The 23,212-nt window shown below is 43.1% G+C and overlaps 4 protein-coding genes across 5 annotated transcripts; 1 reads left to right on the forward strand and 3 right to left on the reverse strand.

The window, feature by feature from the left end:
* Nucleotides 1-656: 656 nt before the first annotated feature.
* Nucleotides 657-2,589, reverse strand: LOC108129217 (uncharacterized). Its single transcript, XM_043211639.2, has 3 exons — nucleotides 2,559-2,589; nucleotides 1,834-2,490; nucleotides 657-1,762 (listed from the first exon to the last, which is right to left on the reverse strand). Exons 1-3 carry the CDS (start codon nucleotides 2,587-2,589, stop codon nucleotides 657-659), a joined length of 1,794 nt encoding a protein of 597 aa, XP_043067574.2.
* Nucleotides 2,590-3,256: 667 nt separating this feature from the next.
* On the reverse strand, nucleotides 3,257-17,312 carry Pxd (Peroxidase). The gene is made up of 9 exons (XM_017248107.3): nucleotides 16,117-17,312; nucleotides 5,835-6,001; nucleotides 5,553-5,777; nucleotides 5,290-5,501; nucleotides 4,389-5,133; nucleotides 4,175-4,331; nucleotides 3,742-4,111; nucleotides 3,581-3,686; nucleotides 3,257-3,522 (listed from the first exon to the last, which is right to left on the reverse strand). Exons 2-9 carry the CDS (start codon nucleotides 5,999-6,001, stop codon nucleotides 3,414-3,416), a joined length of 2,091 nt encoding a protein of 696 aa, XP_017103596.2. The 5' UTR covers nucleotides 16,117-17,312; the 3' UTR covers nucleotides 3,257-3,413.
* On the forward strand, nucleotides 10,077-12,211 carry Adsl (adenylosuccinate lyase). Its single transcript, XM_017248109.3, has one exon. The coding sequence runs from the start codon at nucleotides 10,186-10,188 to the stop codon at nucleotides 11,629-11,631; it is 1,446 nt and encodes a 481-aa protein (XP_017103598.2). The 5' UTR covers nucleotides 10,077-10,185; the 3' UTR covers nucleotides 11,632-12,211.
* Nucleotides 17,313-18,388: 1,076 nt separating the features above from the next.
* LOC108129663 (epidermal growth factor receptor kinase substrate 8) lies at nucleotides 18,389-22,683 on the reverse strand. 2 transcript variants are annotated; one of them, XM_017247848.3, is made up of 6 exons: nucleotides 22,515-22,683; nucleotides 21,339-21,777; nucleotides 20,396-21,286; nucleotides 19,262-19,649; nucleotides 18,654-18,994; nucleotides 18,389-18,593 (listed from the first exon to the last, which is right to left on the reverse strand). In XM_017247848.3, the coding sequence occupies exons 2-6, from the start codon at nucleotides 21,774-21,776 to the stop codon at nucleotides 18,498-18,500; spliced, it is 2,154 nt and encodes a 717-aa protein (XP_017103337.2). In that variant the 5' UTR covers nucleotide 21,777; nucleotides 22,515-22,683; the 3' UTR covers nucleotides 18,389-18,497. The 2 variants fall into 2 exon arrangements, with proteins under 2 accessions (XP_017103337.2, XP_017103336.2); XM_017247847.3 differs by lacking the exon at nucleotides 22,515-22,683 and adding an exon at nucleotides 21,912-21,985.
* Between the last annotated feature and the right edge of the window lie 529 nt (nucleotides 22,684-23,212).

The following is a 23,212-nucleotide window of genomic DNA, read 5'->3' on the forward strand; positions in this document are numbered from 1 at the left end:
GGTTTTACGGTTTTTTTCAGTAATTGGGAGAAAGGGGAAGTACCTAGAATAAAAAAGTATCTTAAACTAAAACTTTTACTTGTTTGCGGCTTCGTCTGATAACCTTAAGCTTGAGTTCAAACAATACTTTATTGTATTATGTGAAAAGATGTTAGATTTGCAAATTTTGTCGCGCGTCAGGGGGATTATTGTTGAAATTTCTTTGTGATTTCACTTTTCACATGCCATTGACTATTGTTCGATTAAATAAAGGATTACAAAGCCCCAAGTCATTTCTAAGAACAACGGAACTATCGAGTCTTTCGACAACAAAAGAGTTAGTCGGTTATTTATTTAAACTGTTATTTTATACAATTTTAGCAGATGATCCAATTGATGAATAATAGAAAATCTTATTAGTTTTATGACTTTCATTGGCATTTAGTATATCACTAAAATATTAGCCACAAATTTAATTTCATCTATGAAAGTAGGAATCTGTATGGCTTAATTTTAAAAAGTAACTGAGGTCATCCAACATTAAGGTTCCTACAGGAGCACGGAGCGAAAAAATATTAGGTAGAACGATTTTAACAAACCCGAAAACACAATATAAAAAGGTAATTTATATATTCATATTTTGGTTTTTTATTAACGTATATCAGTGGCTTGTTTTTTTAATTATACTGTTCATAGGCATAGAAGTGAAACGGATTTCTGGGGCTCCCAATGGCCAGGACTATAGGTCCTTTGCTAGTACGTTCCTCGATCTGATCAGTCTCATAAGATTGGTTCTCATCAAATCCCGTACCAACATCCATTTGGTCTTGCATTTGATCCTCGATTGGTTCCTCCGTTATGGGTTCCTCCATTTCCTGATCTCCGGCAGCTTCGCTTTGAGATTCAGCATCTAAATTGGGCTCTTCTTGGTAAGGCTCTTCAATGGAATCATTGGGTTCAGCCTGGTTCAGGTTGTTTTCATAATAGTTATTGTAATCGAACTCCTCGGGTTCCGTCTCATAGCCAGTTTGCTCATATGGGGCTTCGTCCTGTCCCTCTGCCATGTCATTCTCATCGACTAGGTTGTCTAGATTTTCCACAATCTCTACATCGTTGTCTAGGAAGTCGAAGTCACCACGCTTGTCTCCACTTCCCTCGCTCGGATCGGTGGGTTCTGGATCGGTGGGCTTGGGTGGAGGAGTTTCTCCCTTGGGATCTCCTTTGTTTCCAGAATTTCCACCTTTTCCATGATGAGGTGGTGGAGGATAGTGGCTGGATCCTCCCTTTCCGTGGTGGTGGCCTCCGTGATTAGAGGAAGGATGATGATGTCCGTCTCCGTGGTTGTGGTGGTGTCCATCTCCATGGTTATGGTGGTGCCCGTCGCCGTGGTTATGGTGGTGGCCATCTCCGTGGTTGTGCCATCCATCTCCACCATGATGGTGGGAGGGATGATGATGTCCATCCCCGTGATGATGCGAGGGATGATGGTGATACGGCGGAGGAGGTGGTGGAGGAGGTGGCGGGGGTGGGTAGTAGTGGTGGTGGTGACCCTTGTCGCCTTTGTGACCCTTATCTCCATGGTGGTGACCCTTGTGATGACCCTTGGATGGCCATGGCACTGGGACTGGCACTGGAATCCAGGGGGAGGGTGGTGGGTAAGGAGCTGGGGGAGGATACGGATACGGTGGAGGATAAGGAGCCGGCGGTGGTGGTGGTGGTGGCGGAGGAGGTGGAGGGGGATACACCGTGCCTGGAGGTCCTGGAGGGCCTGGCACACCCATTCCTGTGAGATATTTTGAGTATATTTAATAAATTAATATCGAGCATCACAGAAATTTATTGAAAATAGCTTACCCGGAGGTCCTGGTGGTCCTGGAGGTCCTTTGGAACCCTTGTGATGGTGATGTCCGCCTTTCGGTGGTGGTGGAAGGGCGGGAATAGGAATTATCACGGGAGGTGGGGGAAGGATGGGTGGCAGAGGATGCGGGTGATGGTGATGGTGATGTGGCGGGTTGGTTGGTGGTGGCGGAGGAGGCGGTGGCGGCGGTGGTGGTGGAGGCGGTGGAGGCGGTGGATGATGGTGATGATGATGATCGTGGTGATCATGATGACCGTGGTGGTCATCTTTTCCCTTGTGTCCCGGAGGACCTGGTAGGCCGGGTGGTCCAATAGGGCCAGGAATTCCTGGAGGTCCCGGCAAACCGTAGCGTCCGCGCTCCCCTTTCTCTCCGCGGTCGCCCTTCTCGCCTTTGTGTCCTTTCGAGCCCTGGGGGCCAGGTGTTCCCGGTAGACCAGGAGGTCCCGGTGGACCCGGTGGCCCTGGCGGACAGTTGCAGTGGTGCGGCTGCGGTGGAGGTGGAGGCGGTGGTGGTGGCGGGTAGTAGTGCTGAGGCGGAAGCTTATAGATGACACTCTGGGGTGGCGCTGGAGCGGGAGCAGCCTGAAGACTAGCTATAAGTCTGCCAGTCTCCGGGCTTGACTTCTTGGCACTGGTCAGGCCAAAGGACCAGCCTGCAAGGGAGAGAAAGATATCCAGATGAAAACGGACCCCACATAGATCCCAAGACTTAGACCCTTACCTAACCAGAAAATTACTGCGAACAGTCTCATGGCGAAATGGCATCTGCTGCCTTTCGCCGGCAGATGGATCATTTTTATACCGCATTAGGAACTGCTAATCTCGTATGCACACTTTGTTTAAATCACTTTCATTAATCTAGATTCATCAGAACCGTTATATCATGTCCATTCAGAAATCTGCGCTGCAAATCTCTCGATGACGATGTCAATGATGATATCTGTCGATGTTCTTTCTCCCAAAAATTATGTAAATTTATGTCAATTCAAAAAGTGGACCGCCTCTGAAGTACATATTAATATAAAACTCCGCATTTGAATACAGAAGAGGTGCTTGCAAAAAAAAAAAATAAATGGAAAAGAAAAAACAAAGAACCCATTCTTTGTATTTCCCCCAACATGAATGCCTCAAAATGGCAGAAAAAAAGCGTTTTGTCTCTTAATTGGCCGTTTCTATCGTGTTGTTCACACCTCGAGTCGCGCGCCTCAATATGATTAACCCCGATCGACTCAAGCCGAATAGTATTCGATCGGTTCGAGCCCCAAGTCAATGAAAGTGTAAAGGTTTTCGGGTTCGAGAAGATTGCGTAAGCACGTAAAGCCGGGTATTATTATTCTTGATCTTTGATACTAATCTGTTCTGCCCTTGACTTTGCCTCTAAAAAGTGCAAGTTTCTTAACCTTTCAATTAAAAGACGGATTTAATTGGTAAAAGGGCTTTATTTCTGTACATCAATTCGCAGGGTATTTATGATACAAGGGGAAGGGAGGTGAATGCATTAATGATTATGTTACTGATTAAGCTAAAAGGTATTTTATATATTCAACTAGTTAATAACAGATCGATCTGCCGATCCCTACTTTCCAAAATGAATCGCGGACGGGTCTACCGCGGCATATGGCTTTTGGTCAATCCACTTGGAGAGGTCAACTTGGGGAATATTCGAGCACGGCACAATTGGATTACTGTAAATGAAATGTTTTTATAGATTTCAAGTATTTAAATAAATAAAAGAAAACTCACGAGGCAGAAACTGTGCGGAAAGCCTCGGGCTGCATTGAAGAAATATGGTTTCCATTATCGCACAGCAGGCGAGCCATGCTGGACTTTCGCAACTCGGCAAGTTGGTCTAGAAAATAAAAGTTTAATACATTTTTTTAGGATTATTAAGGATTCATATATACCTGGGGTAAAGCCAGTCAATTTATCTCCATTCTCAAAGAAGAACCGATCACCCACTCGGGTGCGATAGAACTGTTCGGTGAGGATGCAAAGGAAAGTAGGCCCAGCCAATGCTCCCGCCACATGAGCCTCCAAGGAGGCGCCCACCGTCAGGTCCACATCATCGTGGCTATCATACAGCGACTTGAGCTTCTCCAGAATCGGGGGACTGATGAGATCACCGAACTCCTCCCAAGAGTGGGCTCGGCGCAGACCGCAGAATTCCCTCATATCGTTGTAGGACGCCAAGCCGTGATCGCGATTACGCTGGATGTCCAAAGATCGCAGATCCGAACCGAAAGGCATATTCCTTCTGAACAGGAAGTGTTTGATCTGAAAGGGGTAATTGGGGTTGAATAGGCAATCATCTCTATTCTATGAGTAATATTCACTTACCTGTCTGTCGAAGTTAATATCCGTGAGTTCCTCAGGTTGGGTGGCATGTCCTCGAGTCAGGGAATCAAAGTTATCACCAACCTCAATAATACCAGGACGGTTGAACCAATCGCTGAGGGTCAGAGAGCCAAGGACTTGACGCAGCTCAGACAACAGACTGAAAAAGCCCATTTTAATATATTTTTAGACAGTCCAAAAAGAAAACTTTACTCACTCCAAACGTCCTTCGATCTGGGAGTGGAAATATCTGAAAGCAGCCGTGGCATGTTCGTTCAAAACGGCAGGATCGATGTTGGGATCGAAATCGTTTACATAGCTGCTCTTTGGCGCTTTGTAGATCAGACGATTCTTTAGCATATTCTCTCCGCCCAGGAAGATCGGAAGCCATTCGTAGTAACTAATTTGCTGGTACTGGGCAATGTTGATCTTGCGAGCCTCCTGGAAGAGGGTGCGGTCATCGTAGTGGGGATTCAGTGCAGCCAGGTTATCCGCTATGCGGTTGTGTTCACGAAGCAGAACTGTTTGGAGAATGGCCAGGCCAGGGTTCTGGTTGACGCGGACATCTCCGGCTCGGTAGCACACTTCACTGGCATCCACGGCATCGCAGTCACCGGTTACATTCCGCGACAGTGGCAGCCACTTGGCTCCATTTCGCTCCTCCACAATCATCCGACCGCCTTGGAATTCGCGAATGTCGCTGTTCTGCTGAATAGAGTTTCCGTAGACCAGGGAAAGATCCAAGTAGGAGGTGACCACGGTCAACTGCTCAGCTGGACCACCGCGGTACTGGCAATTGGAGTCCCGATCTGTCAGCGTCCGCACAAAGTTCAGGCACTCGGTTCCCACCTGGGAATAGGCCGGATCATGGGGTGGCACAATGATGGCGAAGCAAGTCTTGTGGGCAGTGTCCAGGCCAATCAGGCGACCGTCATCAGTGCAGCAACGAGTGGGATGTTTTTCTGGTGGATAAAAATATTAATTATTAAAAAAAAATGTAGTTTTCAGTAGCAAAAATGTAGCAATTCAGCAGTGCAATGATCGGATGAAAATCGACAAAGTTATGGACGTCGCAGGAAACCCCATAGGTGGAAACCATGCTTGAAGGATTTACTTACTCGACTGAGTACCACCGGCCTGCATGCTCATGTCATGGGTCATAATCTGACCCCATTGCATATTGTGCAGGGTAAATTCTGGATCTGGCACATCCTGTTCTCCGAAAGCCACCAAGGATACCAGACGAGCACTTGGCAGTTCATCTCCAGTCACAGAACGTGGAGGTGCCGAGATGCCATCGGCGTACTTGGGAGTTAAAAGACGACCATATCTAAAAGGAATATTTTAGAAGCTTCTCGGCTTGAGATTGTTAAGACATTACTTGGAATTGGCAACACCTAGACCAGGACGCTCCAGGTGATTGCAGGATCCATCCAGTGTCCGGTAGGCGGACTTCTCACAAGCCGCCGGAGGAGCGGCGCAGTTGACTTGTCCGGCTGTGGGGAAACTATAACCATAAGCTCCAGGAGCCGCTGGTGCAGGAGCAGGAGGTGCAGGCGCAGGCTGGGAGAACGGATTGTGAGCAGGCGAGGTGGGAAGGCTATTTCTAAATTTAAAGATTGTGTTAAACAAGAGATTACCGATAAAGATAAAAAAAGCTTACCCAACCACAAAGGGAGCCGAGCCCTGAAGGTAACTAAAGCCATGAGGGCTTGGATAGGAATAAGGCTGGTTGTGAACTATGTGGTATCCGGTGGATACTTTCAGTCCCAGTGCTGTGGAGGCGAATCCCAAAAGGGCCAAGAACAAAATGTCTCGTGCCCTGAACATCTGCAAAAAAAGAAGGATTTTTTTCTAATAAATAAATGTTTAATTTCTTTATCGCTATGTTTATAGTCGGACTTTCAAAAACAAGCAATATGCAGCCATATAGTTTTAAAATCATTGCAACATTTGGAGAACAGGAATCATAAACGTTTAGCCACATATTTGAAATACCACATACTAGAATCCAGTCTTGTTTTGGCTTCTGTTTAAATTCATAAAAGTGCTTCTAAGATTCCACATAAATTATGTTGTTGGAGAACAGAAGTATGGAATTCAGGACATAATGTTTCTTTAAGCTATTTCTGTGGTCCAAGGTCTTCACCATATATGGTCGATTGATATCGCCTCCTTAACTACATGGGAAAGTTGTTTGCACTCCTAACACATTCGGCAATTTATGCTGTGCAGATCTGCCGAGTGTCTTAACTTGGCCAAAAGAGCATACGATACAGGTAAAGGTAACTTGGCGGCCTAAGAAAAGCAGTCTAGCCAACATCGAGCCACATATGTTGGACACATTGGACACATTTCATGTTCACCGGCTGCCAGACAGATACAGTGAACTACAACTGGAACGTTTTTGCATTTTTTTGTAGCTCTCGTGGCTGCGACTGTGGCAGTGGCAGCTTTGGAGGCAGCCAATCGATCTGGACGCGGACTCCTTTGGCACACATATGGTCACAACAGGTTTCATCACCGTTTTGGTGCGCATTCATTATTATTTATTGCGACATTTTAGTAGGAACATGTTCATTGCTCTCATACCCCTGGCATGTGGGCCCGCTGACTATTATGTATACCAGATGGTATTGGCCCAAACCCATAGCAAAAATCTTAGCCGCAGCAGCAGCACAATGAAACGGATTCAGATTTAGATTCAGTTTTAGTTTCAGTTTCTGTGTCTTTTTGCTGCCAAGTCGTGTGCAAGCGTGAAAAGTCTCATAATTGTTTAGTGGCAACGGCATATTTGACCAATTTGCAAGCTACTTATGTAAACAGTCTGAATCGACAGTAATGGTTAGCTTTACATAATGAATTTGTCGACGGCCCCGTTCTGCAGTCTACAAAACCCCGCCAAAAGCTCAGAAAACACCCCAACCCACTCTTCGATGCACAACAACCTTTTTCTCAAAAGGCCAGCAGCTGCTGTTCATGCAAATGCTCATGGCATCGGAAAAAAATAGATATGTATAGAGAGGTGTATATAAAAAACAAAGGCAGTCTCTGTCAATGTTTTAATTGCATGCCGTGCAGAACAATGGACCAGCCAGCAATTCGAGTTCGTGCCATGAGTCTTACACTTTCCGGGACGTGGACCCAGGGTCTCAGTTCGCCCACTCCAGGAAACCTTCGTCTGCACTTGGGAAAAAGGTAATAACAAATTGAAGTTAAGTCTAATGAACTACTCAGGTTTCCATATTTTTTATGAAGCATAACTGAATATTTGGAGTAAGAAGCCTATTCATACTTTTAAAGGATAATATTATCTGAACGCAATGAGTTTTAAAAGAACCTATTATTTTCCTAGGTGCAAATCTTCGATTTCTAAATTCAAATGGGGTCAGCGAGTGATTGGAACCGATGATTGGCCGGATTTGAAAACCACAACGCCAACGTCACCGCTTGTCAGTAGGAAAAAGCTTTAGTACTCGAATCTAAGTCTGAATTTGAATTGCAGTCTGGGGCGACGGACACGCCAAGGCAATCCGTTGTCGTATTCAAAGCTATGCTACTATTTGTTGGCCCGGCTAACACAGCCGTTGGTCAGGGCCGTCATCTACATTACATTGTCGGTATTAATGAGCTGCAACTAAGCCAAACACGAATGACTTGGACATAAAAATATATTTATCCGACCGCAGCTATCGCAGAAAATCTGTAACAAAACACAAGAGAACCTTTCTGAATAATCAAAAAGATCGTGAATATCATGCTCGAAAAAGTCTCTCAGGCAGACCCTTTCTAAAATCTTAATGTATGCTAATTTTTTCAGACATCTTAAATGGTTGTCAATCCTTAATTGATGCAGAGATTGAAAGAATAATGGTTTTATAAATCAAATTCCAGATGAATATCGTAAAAATATCTTAAGGAGGTGAATGAAAATAAGTAAAGGTGTAGTTGTTCAGAATCTTGTATTTAGCTCAAATACTTATTTTAGCCAAGGGTCCTCCGACCAGTATTGGCAATATTTTATAATTTATTTCAAGTATTTGGCTCTAATTTTTTGATTGACATAGACCGTACGTAATAACCGATGCACTTACATGCGAACCGACCCTACCAAATGTGGTTAGGCCATTGTGGGCCCATTGGCTTCCATTCCATCAAAGGCGTGGCTAATTTGGTCAGATCCAGAGCCGATTTTGGCCAATGCGAGCAAATTTTTTACAACTTTAACGACTTCTAATTAAAATCGAATTCATATCCCGAGCTATTTGGTGATCATTAAAGTGTAAAATAGTGCTTGGCACATGGGACGCTGGAATCGCGGGGCATGGGAGAAATGGAGTGCTACTGTGATTGATTTATTGGCTGGCTATGGTCCGAGTCTGGTCTGGCCATATAGGATGCAACATATGCTATATGGGGATAGCGACAACATTATTGCAATCGGAGTTGGGGAGTCGGAGAGTTGGGGAACCTATATGGGAGCATATAGGTATGAAAAAACGCGTTGGGCCTACGTGGTGTGCACACAAATCGAGGACATTCCGATTTGTCCGACCGATACAGTAACAAGCACTAATTGAAATGGCCATTTAAATGGAAAGTGTCCCAAGCTTGGGGCATCTATAAGTGGCACCCGCGGATCGCTTGTCTTGGGTGCCCATCAGGAGCTGCTGTCACTGCTCTGGTTTTTTTTTTGTGGTTTTTCTTATTTATCCACCAAGTGTCGCAACACCTGGAATCCGCGCGTTAATTACAAAATATGTGTGTCGTTTGGAATCAAATTTATGCAAGGCAATGGCAGCTTTTTGTTAAAGCGCCATCAATATGCAATTTCATAGCCAAAAGTCTCATGTGATTGGCGCAACACATGATCTACTCCAACTCCATCTCTTCAAGAAATCTCGTGCTCGAGCCCCAAAACCCCCACGCTTCTGGGCCACGATCTTAAGGTTTCCTTCGTCTCCAACTCTGTCTCCGTCTCCGATCGGTGCACGTATTTGGCTGCCATTTGGATATTTTCACACATGCCCCAAGTGCAATTTGCAATCGCCATAGATGCGACAACTAATTGATTCTTTACTGCCTTGCACCGATTTCGGGTGACCAGTTCTGCCTGTCTACTTGAAGTTCCAACTGCTCACTATTTTTGGCTGTCAATTATCTTCATGTTTTGGTCTGATGCAAATTAAAATTGTCCATCAAGTTGTTCGCATAGTTTCGATTTTTATGACTCTACGATTTCTCATTAACATATCTCGGCGACAAATCTAAATATTGCGTGCGAGATTTTCATCTTACATTTCAAGCACGTTTTTTTGTGTGTTTGCCATTTTATTTTCCACGGTAATTATTTAAAACGAGTTCACATCAACGTATCCTACTACACTTAAAGCGGCGAAAATAAATTGTTTTTCGCTACCTGTTGGCCAACAAGCCACTTCAAAATCAAAAATTTTCTTGTTCCAAGTTTTATGTAACGAGTTTTTAATGTTGCAGGTTTTTTTCATAAATGTCCTAAGAAAATTATCACGCTTTTCTTGTTTCGTTGGAATGAATTGGTTTTAAGAAATGATTGTGCCACTTGGCTTCTTGGCAAATATTTAGATCGGAGGCTAATAGGTCATTTTAATTCCAATTTAAATAAATGTTGCGGCTATAATAATGGTTTCATTTAAAAAATAATTGAATGAAAATGAATTCATTATTCTTTTGCTAATAGGAAAATATCTTTGGTGAGCCATTGATATTTACTGTTCAAAGCAAAACGAATTAAGTTTTATAAGCTACTGCTTTATAAGAATAAAGCTAATAATTTTTAAATAACAGTCTATTCCTAAGATCGAGTTAAGTATTTTTCGTGATTGGTATTCTGATGGCATATTCTAGAGACCTGCGTGCGGTCACACTAGCAGTCCACATGCTTATTAGTTTCTCTCATTAGGCGCAACAGTTGGTTTTGGAGTCTTAATCAGCAATCAGTGCGCTTATCTAACTAATTAATTAAACATCCCACCATGGCCAGCAACTACGAAGGCTACAAGTCCCCGTTGAGCACCCGGTATGCCAGCAAGGAGATGCAGTTCCTGTTCAGCGACCAGAACAAGTTCTCCACCTGGCGCCGGTTGTGGGTATGGCTGGCGAAGGCAGAGAGCCAGCTAGGGCTGGAGATCACAGGCGAGCAGATTGCTGAGATGGAGCGGGAGATCACAAATATCGATTTTGAGGCGGCAGCCGCTGAGGAGCGACTCACCCGCCACGATGTGATGGCCCATGTCCATGTCTTTGCCAAGCAGTGCCCTGCGGCGGCTCCAGTGATCCACTTGGGTGCCACATCGTGCTATGTGGGTGACAACACGGACCTGATTGTCCTGCGTGATGCCCTCAAACTGCTCTTGCCTCGAGTGGCCAGTGTAATAGCTCGACTGTCGCAGTTCGCTCAAAGCTACAAGGATCAGCCCACGCTGGGATTCACCCACCTGCAGCCAGCGCAGCTTACTACCGTAGGAAAACGGGCTTGTCTTTGGATCCAGGACCTGATAATGGATGAGCGAGCTCTAAATCGCTGCCTCGAGGATCTGCGCTTCCGCGGTGTCAAGGGAACTACTGGCACTCAGGCCTCATTCCTTCAACTCTTTGAGGGGGATGGCGAGAAGGTGAAGAAACTGGATCAGCTTGTTACCGAACTGGCTGGCTTCAAGAAAGCCTACTCCGTGACTGGCCAGACCTACTCACGCAAGGTTGATGTGGAGATTGTGGCCGCTTTGTCTAGCCTTGGAACCAGCATCCACAAGATGTGTACCGACCTGCGCATTCTGGCCTCACGCAAGGAGCTGGAGGAGCCCTTCGAGAGCACTCAGATTGGCTCCTCGGCAATGGCATACAAGCGAAACCCCATGCGTTCCGAACGCTGCTGTGCCTTGGCCCGTCACCTGATCACCTTGTTCAGCAGTGCTGCCAACACCCATGCCACCCAGTGGCTCGAGCGAACACTAGATGACTCGGCCAACCGGAGGTTGACTCTTTCGGAGGCCTTCTTGGCTGCCGACGCAGCATTGCTCACCCTGCTGAATATCTCGCAAGGACTTGTAGTCTATCCGAAGGTGATTGAGAAGCACATTGCCCAGGAATTGCCATTCATGTCCACGGAGAACATAATCATGGCCATGGTGAAGGCTGGTGGCGATCGCCAGGTGTGCCACGAAAAGATCCGTGTGCTGTCCCAGGAGGCGGGCGCCCAGGTCAAGCAGCACGGCAAGGACAACGATTTGGTGGACCGTGTGCGAAAGGATCCCTACTTCTCCCCGATCCTGGAGCAGTTGGACACAATTCTGGATGCCAGGACATTTACGGGCCGAGCCAGCGATCAGGTGGGCGAGTTTGTAGCCGAGGAGGTGCAACCAGTGCTGGCACGGTATGCGGAGGCCTTGAAAACCGTTCAGGACGTCAAGCTCAATATTTAAATTCCACTCGACATCGATTACGATTATGTTGCCCTGTATTAAGCAGACTTTGTTTTCGCTATTGTAAAATACACACTAACATCCACACCTAATCAGCTGCGTCAGTTGCAGTCGAAATTCAAGATTATCACCAGGGGGAAACGCTCCGAAGGGGTCGAATGCCAGTCAGACCCCCGGAGTGATATTTCTGTTTGTTATTTTTGTTTTTTTCGCCAGCTTATTTACAATTAACAAAACCACAAGCCTCGAATCGAAACGAATCGAACTCGAGCTGACGTTCTTGATCCGAGTAAACATACTTGCCGCCTTTGCCTATGCCTTTCGCCACTTGGGCTGACATATCACGACTCCAAGGCAGCCAGCACCGTGGGTCTGCGGGTCGATCTCAAGTTATACTTTTAATTATCCGACATGCAGACATAAAACATATATGTAGCTGAGAATTATTTTGAACAATTGTTATGGTTGTTAGCGCCTACCGGTTATAAACTAGAAAATTGGAAGCTCAGTTTTATGTTCTCATTTACATATATTGTTTTACGACGAAATAAATCAAGTACACGATCCCATAAAAGTTAAATGTGTTACAATTCAATCTAGCTTATTGAGATAATAGATGGGGGATTGAATAATTGCATAATTGGGTTATTAAGAGGCTGTATAAAGAATTTGAATTTATAAAAAATGTTGTAAAACTTTTAGCTTATGCTTTTATGCCCTAAGAAAAACACAGTCTCTTTTAAGAAAAACTATTATCTGCTTTTATCTGAGTCTATTTTTATAAAGCCTATTAAACCTAATTCTTGTTTACCAAAATGAATATGAAAAAAATTTAATCTAAAATATTGTTTTTGTTTATTATTTTCACAATCTTTTTGAGGCTAATAGAGATGTCTGGCAGTCGACGACAAGACGTCGTCACTGCTACCTGTAAGTTTCCTTTTTAGTTTTCGAGTGATGGATTGGATGGCTATAAAAATGATGAGCCGAACGTGCTTCTCTGCACTTGGTTGAGCGCCGAGCAAGAGACACTGGCAGCCGGACTAATTAGGCCCAGTGTCATGTCATGTAAAATAAAGAAACAATAACGAAGACATACACCGTTTTATGATCCGCTACCTGGTTGAAATTTGTATTGACTTGCCACAATTAAATCGTAATATAATTACAATGGTCCGGTTAACACGCAAAATACGGCAGTGACAATGCCAACCAGAGCAAATCACACGGCATACATATATTGCAATTGGAGGAGTTGTACCGCCAAAACGGAAGCGGCAAAGACAATTCATGGGGCACGCGAGATACTATTTCTTGATTATGCATCTGTATTACTGCAATGTCGGCTCATTTTTCTGGCTATGCTTTCACGCAATCTCAGCGGCAAAATGACAAAGACCAACGACCAACACCCCTGCCTAATTACTTAATTCCCAAGATTATGAGCCGACCTTCTTTGGAGGGGGATTTACGAGGCGTAGGAAATCGTAGACTTGCGAATATCTCGGATTTCATTAACCAGACGCCGTCGTGACAGACGCCCCATGAATCAGCCCCCAACGATCGACGGCGGCGACGGCTGCCGGCCAACTGAAGTTGTAATGGGGACCAATTATGGCCGCACTGTGTTGTCTTAGCTTGGCTAACTGGCTACCGCCGGCCAACAGCCAACAGCCATTGACCGTTGCCGGTAAAGATATACAACGGTTTTCGGGTACGGAGACCTTGACTTTGAAATCGGAAACGAAAACGACAACGCTAGCCATAGCGACAGCGAAGAGCTCGAAGTGAAATTGGCAAACTGGTTGGACTCGATCTGTCCCCAAACGGAGGAGTCGATCGCTTTCTTCGGCCCGTATTCCAGCGTTTTGAGTTTGCCGACAGCTATCGGGATTAAATCATGTCAATTGCATCGAATTACTGTCGCCGCAAGTGCATTTGATGGAATTTGTTATGCAAACAAATTGCAATCCTAGTGGGTTCATGGTGTTATTAGGAAGACTTAAAAGGTGGCCTCGGAGCTATCTAAAAATTATGTCATCCTATACCAATTTTACAAGTTTTCGGAAGAAAGAATCAACATTCCCAATAAATGAAGATACGAAGAACTTGGAATTGAAAACAAAAACCTTTAAAAAGTTTTAGAAATAATTGTTTCTGCTTATAAAAATTTAACTTTTATTTAGAAAGACTGCGGTCATCATTCCACATTCCTCACAAACTCCTCGGCTTATTAATTATGAAATTGTTTTATTCATTTAAGTAATTGTATTAATTAGTCGCGCTTGGAAGGTGCCATGTGCTCATGTGGTTCTTGAGCACTAAAAGCCAATCCAATCCGTAGCGATTGAAAACCACCTGCCATGTGGGGAGCGCACGCGCCGCCGCTCTGTCTGCCACGAAAACGCCCCGGCCCAATGCAATAGGAGGCACTAATGCCTTCGATTTGGCAAGCCAGGCTAACACGCTCGCAGATACGCCCAAATTCTCCAGCTCCTGCTGAAAACTGTGGCATTTATGTACATACATACATACATATGTATTTCCCAAGCTATTTTTAGCCATTTAAATGCATATTTAGTGGCTTTCCAGTCCGCACACGCAATTCTGGAACGGAGTTGTAGTTGGCCCAATTAACCAGATTGGCAAGATTGAACACCAGAAGTGGATTATGCATATTCGAGAGTTGCACCAATTTCGTGAAACTAACTAATTGGGAATCGTGGAGGGAGGCTGTTGGAGGGAGGCTTATTACTTCCCAAAATTAATCTCTGCCATTGTGATACCGTCTCGGCACAGGTCTCATTATTTTCCTATACAACAAATTAAATTTATGTGCGATCAAATGACGGATATACGAGTACAACACCTGCCCTGATGGCTTATGCCTGAATAAATCATTTACATGCCAGCCCATGCGGCCCAAAGATCATAATTGACTTCTGGGGTTTTTATAGCTAAATGGCGGCTTGAGTGCCAGGTGAACGGCAAGTCGTCAAAGCGGCGGATAAATCCAGGTAGAGATACAAAGATATTATGAAAGTGTGTAGGTATGCCCACTCAATTGGCTGCGTTTGCATAACAGGCTTAAATCTTAAATTCCAATTGAGAGTGAAAGTAAGACCGCGCCGGAAAAATACGCAAGCATAAATCAGCTCAAGTCAGGGGCAATCTGAAACCTGCTTGACCCCGGCGATTGATCTTAATGTTCTTGAATGAATAATGTTCTCGGCGAATAATTAAGCCAAGTGTTTAATTGGCAAGAAGAAAGGAAAAGGAACGCTCGGCTTGTGGCCTACAAATATCACAGCTGTCAAAGCCCGAGATATACATATATCAAAGTATCAGATCTCAGATTACAGTCAGAATGCCATCAATGTTTTTATTTTCTGTTTTTTAGAAATCAATTCGACAAGGAATTCAAAAGGCCGCCGCGGGTGCCGATCGATCGAGGTATTTTTTTTGTTATTTTTTTCAAAACCTTTACCGAAAGACCGACTGGCAACGGAAGCCTGAAGGTCGCTCGCTTTGGATCTCTAAATAAATGTCTTACTTGTAATTAAAAGATTTGTTACTTTCAACGCAACCACAACGAAGTGGTTTTTAAAAACAGCAATTGACCGTAATTTATATATTAAAATGTGTAATTTAGAGCACACAGGTAAACCGGTATGTGCTTTAAGTACGTGATGCTATTGAGCTTCGCAATTAGCCGCCTCTTTGAAGGCGAAAAGTTAACCAAACTGTTTAAAGAGCTCCCAAATTTAATTTATTTCAAAACCTGAGGCCTTTTTTATGATCTCGAGGATTTTGTAATGTTTTTGTCACTTTGCTCAGTGCCCTATTTTTTTGACCAAACATAAAATAGAGCCCGTTTGCCAATCTTCGATTATAGATAAAGTAATTAAGTAAATTGGATTAAATTTCAAGTGAAAAGAAAACAATTATCCCCCGGGTCTTTGATTGTTGTGCCCTTAATTGAAAGTAATCTAATTTGTGGGTTATTTTGCAAATTAAAATAATAATTGCCTGATTTATTTAAATAAAATTGTGATCTTTAAATCAGGTTTGAAAAAAACTATTTTAATGATGTATTTGTTTTCTAGTTTATTTGTCATAAGTATCTAAATTTTAAGATTATTGATCAGAAGTTAAATTTGCTAATAAAACATAGTTTTTAAAAATTCGCGCCAAAAATCTATAAAGAACTCCAATAAGTTTTTCTATTATAGTCTTCAAGGATACTATGGACAATCCTTAAAGTCTCAAGTTTTATTTCTATTTAAAATCTAATTCTTAGGTTCACGAACTTAAGATAGAAAGCATGATTTGCATATTTTCTCTTTACTTTTCCTTCAATACTTTTCAGACACTCCAAAGATGACTTAACTTTTTGCGTTTGAGGCTTTAAAAATGATAATGTGTACTTATGAATGGCCATTAAAACGCTGCTACCGCATTTTTCCCCTCATAACCTATACTTACCGTGGCTTTAAGCAAATATCCTTTCTCCGGACTATTAATCAAGAAAACAATGTAGTTCTTTCACTTTTATTGCTAACAAAATTCGGTGAAGGGGCAGTGACGTTGTGGGGGATATTCCCTCGAGATATTCGACGAAGCACCAATTTCGAATGCGCAATCGCGAATTCCACGGTGAGGTGAGCAAATTACTTTGAATTATGTTGGTTTTCGCGATTACTATTGACTTGAAAAACAATTCACAGTTTAATTAGCCGCTGGTTTGCACCTGCCCACGTTGATTGAGGGCTTATTGGTGGTCTAATATGTATATATTTTTTGTATCGGATCAGATGGATCCGTTGGATGGTTGGTTAACTGTGGCAAGGCCCAAGGCGAACTAACTGCGCTGCCGCTGAATTTGGGCCTTTTATAACGAATCCGCATCCGAATCCGCTGGAGCGCAGGCGCCAACGACGGCAGCGTTGCGCTTGCGTTAGCTTTAGCGTTAGCGTTAGCGTTAGCTATAGCATTTTGTATCTGTATCTGAGCAGCAGCAGCAGCAGGAGAGCAGCAGGCCGGTTCCACTGTACTTGTATCGACGGCATCGGCGAGTGTGTAAATCAAATAGTGCGCTGACTGTTTTTGCTCAGCTCTGTCTGTGCTCCAATTTAATCGCGCTATTGAAAATGCTGCTTTATGCTTTATGTAATTTATGTTGGACAATTGTCGTTTTTGGCTAGGACTCGCATATCTGAAGTGTGCTTAATGTTATTGGTTATGGCCAATATACTTGGCCAATATGGCGGAGGAGGGCGATCGTGCAACACAGTGACCTTTTTAAGTGGCTTTTCCAACTCCACTATGTACTATAGTTTTGGTGACAACGCAGCTGTGACCTAGAAAGCTTTTCTTTCGAAAATGAAAATGTTTTGAAATGCCTTCTTGTATGTCACTGGGTCTGCGTGACCGTCGTTATGGCTAATTGGTATCATTAATTAAACATTTTGGCTGTCCTAGAGCGTAATGTACAAAATTTGGGCCACAAGTAGGTGTACAAAGTCGCTAAATAATACTTCATGGGAGTGCTGAATAAAAGACTTGACAAAAATGAAGAAGTGCCGTAGCATTTGAGGAGTTTTTTTTTTGCTGAATAACAGGCTCGTTTTTTTAAAGTATTTTCCAAATATTTAAGTAGTTTTTTTTGGCCAACAAGGAATGCTTGGCTGTCTAAGCCTATCGCATTACAAAATCTCCAAACAGTTAGTAATTACCTGTCAACATTAACTGTCCGTAAAATGTTGCATGGAAAAAAGTTTACATTGGACGCATTCACTTACAAAGTATCTGCCAGATGCGGGAAAAATGCTTTAGTGATTGATTTCGGAGTCCCAAACACTTTAGAAACATATTGTAAAGGTTGACAAAAAATCAGGTATCACTCATTCAGTCATAACGTGTTTTTGTTTGTTCGTTACAATAAATTTGTGTATAATTGATTGGATTTGACCGCCTATTAAACCCAAATAACCCGCGGACCTGTTTGTGCGTGGCGCGTAATTGCAAAATTAATTCGTTCTAATTGGCAAAACTGCCGCAGAAAGCGAAACAATTGGACATCGAATGCAACTGGACAAACTCGAAACGAAATTAAAAATCGAAATTAAAATCAAAATGAATTCCGAATACAAAATCCGTAACGGACAACTGACAAATGTTGATTTTTTAATGTTCGTAAGAGTCTCTCCACGTAAATGTAACACATGTCTCCGCCAGGGACCGGTTGGGAGCCTTCAAACATGTGACTTCACAGATTCAAAACATTGGGCGAACATACACGGGCGCGTGACTAACATACTTTTTGCCCCCGCAGAATATATGGCCAAAAACCAGGCACCTGACAAGTCACACCCTCACAGTTTTTTTTCGGCCAGAACTTAGGATTCATTTAGGATTTAATGAAGACTACCACTTAGGGGTTTTCATATTTTATGGCCACTCAAGCATGAAACACTGAGTGGTCATCTTTATATCATTGCAAAAGCTGGTTTATTGAATGTCTGTGATTTTTATTATGATTCGCTTCAGTTTAGACGCCAAGTTAGGCAAAAAAATGTAAGTGTGTCGAAAAAGAAAAACACAGTATTAAAGCTGTTTAAAAACCAGTTTCATATAAGGTTCCTGTAACGATAAGCATGTTCTTGGATAATTAATCATGTCCGTGTTGTAAGTGTGATAATTATGCAGGAATTATGTACGTGATTTAGTTCAACTTTAAATTTAGTTTAAGGTGCTTTTTTGTCTTTTTTCTTTAATGTACAATGTAATATTACATAAAACACTCAATTTTCATTACACATAAATAAATAAATGGCAAAGTATAGAGCTTTCGGACTGAAGAAGTCCTAGAAAACTTCATTCGGATCGCCATTGGACTGGTCTGCCTTTTGGCGGGCACGAGCCAACTTGGCAGAGAGCTCCGATGATCGTATGGTTTTGTACTGTAAAAAAATGGGGAATTTTAATAAAAAAATCCTTTTTAAAAGTTTAATATTTGTTACCTCGCAGAAGTTCTTTTGCAGCACAATCTGGGAGATGAGTCGACGACTCTCACGCTGGCCAAAGTAACTTTCAATCGTGTGCGGGGACAGACCGAAGATCTCCTCGCCGCTGAGTGTGTGCAGCCTCTTGACAATGGTGTCCGAGAATCCTTTGCCCCTTAGCCACTCCTCCACCTCCTTGGGCTTCGAGTTCTGGTTGATGAAGATCTCTGGCGTCTTCAGGATCTCCAAGTCCTTGCGGCGCTGTCGCTGCTGCAACATGACCCTCAGCTCGTCGTTCACATCGTCCTGCATGTAGTAGGTATCGTCATCGGCCTCGCAATCGTTCCTGGCACGCATGGCTGAGAAGGGTAAATATATAAATATAAATTTAAACTGGTTTTCGGAAATCTTAAACTCTAAACCAAATTTGGGAGCATTTATTATGGCTATTTATTGGCCAATTTAATGGATAAATGATTTGCGTTCTGATAATTGAGTTCAATAATGAATGGAATCCAAAAGGCTCTAAATATCTGACAAAGAAAAAGTCTATAAATTAGCTTATCTTAGTTCTTTGAACTCCTAAATTAATCTATAAAAGTCTGTGTAGTATTTATTATTCCCACCTGCCAGAGCTCCTGCAGCTGCCATGTTCCTCTTGAGGGTTCCGCTCGGAGTGGGTGGTTGACTGTCGCTTGGTGGTGGCATTGGCGGCGGCACGGGTACATTGGGCATCGAATAGGAACGCGCCATGTTGGGATTGGTCAGGGGTGGCTGGGACTCCCGCTCCACAGGAGCAGTATACAATGCCATGGTGTTGCGGTACATGGGATTATTTGCCTCGCCATTCAACTCCGCGCCATTCTCCACAAGCGCCATGGATGCAATGGACTCTGTGTCCCGGCCATTCACTCCGGGCTCAAAGTTGTACGGCGTAAGCACAGTGTGCGGCACATAGCCAATGTTTCCGTAGGAGTTCCGGGCCTTCCACCAATTACGGGAGTCGTCAATAATCTAAGGTCAACATGATAACACAGATATGTTTAAATATGCGACGGGAAATATAGATTATATATCTTCGATTTAGTAGCCGATAATTGATATGAAATGGTAAGTAGGTCTAGGGTGACGCATAGATAAGATTATACTTTAACAAGTAGATCTGTTTAAAGTTAAAAATATAAACTAAATCACAGTGATGCAGAATATTTTTTATATATATAGTTCAATGGAATCAGTAATTGTTTACTTTAGTAAATATTGATGTCATAAGTATATTTTGATTGTTGCAATGATTTGGGTTTATTGTTTTACTGATAACTTTTATTTTTATGAGTAACAAAATTTCTCTGATAAAGAATACGATACAACTTGGGAAACTCCCTATTGAAGTTTAATTCTTTTGATTTTTGCCTGCTTGATATTTGATTTAGTTTATTTTAAACTGGATTTACCCTAAAAAAAAGCTATATCAAGTCGATTTTTATTATCTTACAATTTAATTGGAATGAACATATTGAAATTAAATGACTTCACTTTCAATTACTGGCTGAATATTTCAACTGCTTTGAATCTCAATTAATATAATTTGAATAATACTTTTTTAAATATTTATATTTGTTCAAAAAGTTTTATTTTTTCAAGGTTTGTTGTGCACCTTAATATGAATACGTTTTGAATTTTATTTAACTTTCCTTTTAGGAAATGTCAAATATTTTTCAAATTTAAGTATTAAATATAAATATAATTTTAGAACTCACCTCCAAGTACTCCCCTTTGGTAACTTTCAGTTCCTTGTCGTTGGTGGCTGATTTGTTAAATGCCACTTCAGCAATCTTTACATTTCGACTCTCCAGGCGACTCAGCCAAGTGCGATTGCCGCCTCCAGGACTTGCCGGAATGGGCACAGGAACAGGGACTGGCGACGGTGTCTTCTTCAGAGCCGGAGCCAGATACTGAACCTCCTCGTCCACCACCCAATCCGGTGACCAGTCGTCGTAGAAGATCGGATGGTAGGAGCTCTTGTGGTCCTTGAACTGATCCTTTGGCACTGTCCAATTGGGGCCAAGGCTCTGCCACAACTGCTTCTCATTGGAGTCTAGAGTGCCATTAAGGAAAGCGATGGTTTCGCGACGCAGGAGGGGATTCATCACCGCCTCCGGGATGCCAGCGTCAACATAGATATCGTTGCAGACCGATACTATGGTTTTCAGAGAAATGAAGACATTGTGCACTGGGTCTGTGGACTTTGTAAAGTGATTCTGCAGCCGGACGGAGTAGATCAAGGCCAGCTTGGTCTTGGCCAAGATGTCGTGGAACTCGCTCTCAATGGGAGGACGGGATCTCAGAACCAAGAGTCCTTCCCCATGAGGATTGTGTTGCTCCTTACGGAGCTTCAGCTCGTTGAGAGCTTCGGCGGCATAGTGCAGCCTGGCCATGAACCTCTCGATATCCTCGAAGCAGTGATTAAGGACCTGTACATCCTTTTCGGTCTGCTCTCTGTCTAGTGCATTCTTTTCCGCAGCTATTCCGGCCACTGCAGCTGCGATTCCATACTGATCCTTGGCCTGATGGTTCTGAGGCCTATCCGGTTTTGGCAAGAGGATTGGCGTCTTGTTGCGATCCACGGTGATGGGAGTGCCCTTGCTTAGCTGAAGGAAGATGATTAATCTAGGGTTTCCACACCAACTAATATCCACTTACCTGTCTTAAATCCTCCACCAAATGTACTGAACTGACATCTGCCACCTGAAAGATGTGCATTTCCGTGTTTCCTAGGGATATGCCGGGAACCGAAAAGATGAGGATATTGTTGTATGTTTCTTTGGGATCATCACTGATGAAGGCAGTGGGTTCTGTGATGAGGCTTCCAGGAAAGTTCTCTATCTCCTTCATTTCGCTGTCCAGCATCACCAGCCACTGGCCATTGAAGCTCATGAACATTTTGTGAGGCCAAATGCCTCCGGTTTTGTCCAGTTCGATGAGTAGCTTCATCTTCTCCTTGGGCTGTTTGATTTCGGCCTCGTTCTTAAGCTTAAACGTGGCCAAGTGCTCCAGGGCATATGTGGGCTTAATCTCGTCATAGTGTCCATTGGCCAGGTCCCCTGCAGGGACTCCATTTTCGTAGCCGTTGCGTGGCATCCTGCGTAGACGATAATGGCAAAGACAGTAAATAATAGACATATATTTTTACACTTTAATCAAGTGCCTACGATGAAAGCCTATCTATTGGCCAGTATCGGCTATAGTTTCCTGTCTATCAGGTTCAATATTTACCCATGTATCACCGCAATTGGCCGGAAATATTTCAAGGTTCTATAGCCGGGCTTGACCATCTTCGAAGGGACTTAAGTATCGAATGATGGTCGAAGACCCCTTAACATGTCCGGCCGGACAGAAAATCAGAAAATTGTACATACCCCAAATGACGATTTTACGAGTAAATAATAACTATATTCCGGGGGTATGGGGGGTGCCTATGTAGGAATGATATTCCACCTGTATGCCTGTGTGTGGTAGCTACCTGCCCGATTAGATAAACGCCATTGACTTTGCGATAGCTTTTTCTTTTTTTCTATTTTCCACCTTATTGCCATTATTTTACTTTGGCAGCTATCACAAATTCCAGCAAATTCTTGGCACATGAAGCAATCATTAAGGAAAACTTATTACATAAAGGTCTGGACATCGCGTTGTTTGATGTATTTTTAGGCCATGATTATTGGCCAATTATTGCGAGCCCGTGGAGCGCATGGCGTAGTTTTAGATTTCAGAGATTTATTGATGGCTTTCACTGGCATGACATCAGATCCGAAAGATATCGTATCTTCGGGATCGTGATTTATAGTCTCAGAAGAGACAATTGGATTTCTGGGTTACCTTGTACTTCGCACGATGGCCCACAATGTTTTATTTATTTATTTAATGATTTTTCCAATTGTTTGATCCCGTGGTCCGAACTCGCACTCTCGATCCGCTGTGCATTCAATTCGAATTCCAACTAACCAGCTCTGTTGGCCGGGCCCGAAGGGAGTTGGTGATATCAGCTGGCTTGGCTGGCTCCTCGCTCATTAATTGATTGCCAGAAATTGTTTCAGGCGGTGCGTTATCGCAAAAAGCAAAAGTGAGCTTTATCTCTCTGTTTGCCATTGTCGCGATTGTGCATCGTATCGCTCGATACTTTTGGCCCATTGGCACTTGTGGCAATCTTATCAGACCCACAGAGAAATAATAGTAACGCCACTACACGGTTTACCTCTTTGAAGGGAGAGAGAGAGAAAAACTTCTGTCCGTATCAAGGTAATGGTCAGCACATTGTCCCTGAAGATAGGCAGGTGTAAAAATGTAGAAATTTAATATTTTGTTTTTGTTTGGTTAGGGGTCTTAAGTGCATTAGTCTGGAACGTGGGGTGTCACACTTTGTTCACGCTGACATATTTAATTACTAATTAATCAGTTAAAGTCATCGATTTCCCTCTATTATCTATGGTATGATAGAAATTTTTAAAAATATATTTGCATGTGAATCATTTGGAATTCTTAAACGGAATTTTTGGAGCTTAAATCTTAAAAGAATC

The sequence above is a fragment of the Drosophila bipectinata genome, chromosome 3R (assembly GCF_030179905.1).
Source record: "Drosophila bipectinata strain 14024-0381.07 chromosome 3R, DbipHiC1v2, whole genome shotgun sequence".
NCBI classification, from domain to species: domain Eukaryota; kingdom Metazoa; phylum Arthropoda; class Insecta; order Diptera; family Drosophilidae; genus Drosophila; species Drosophila bipectinata.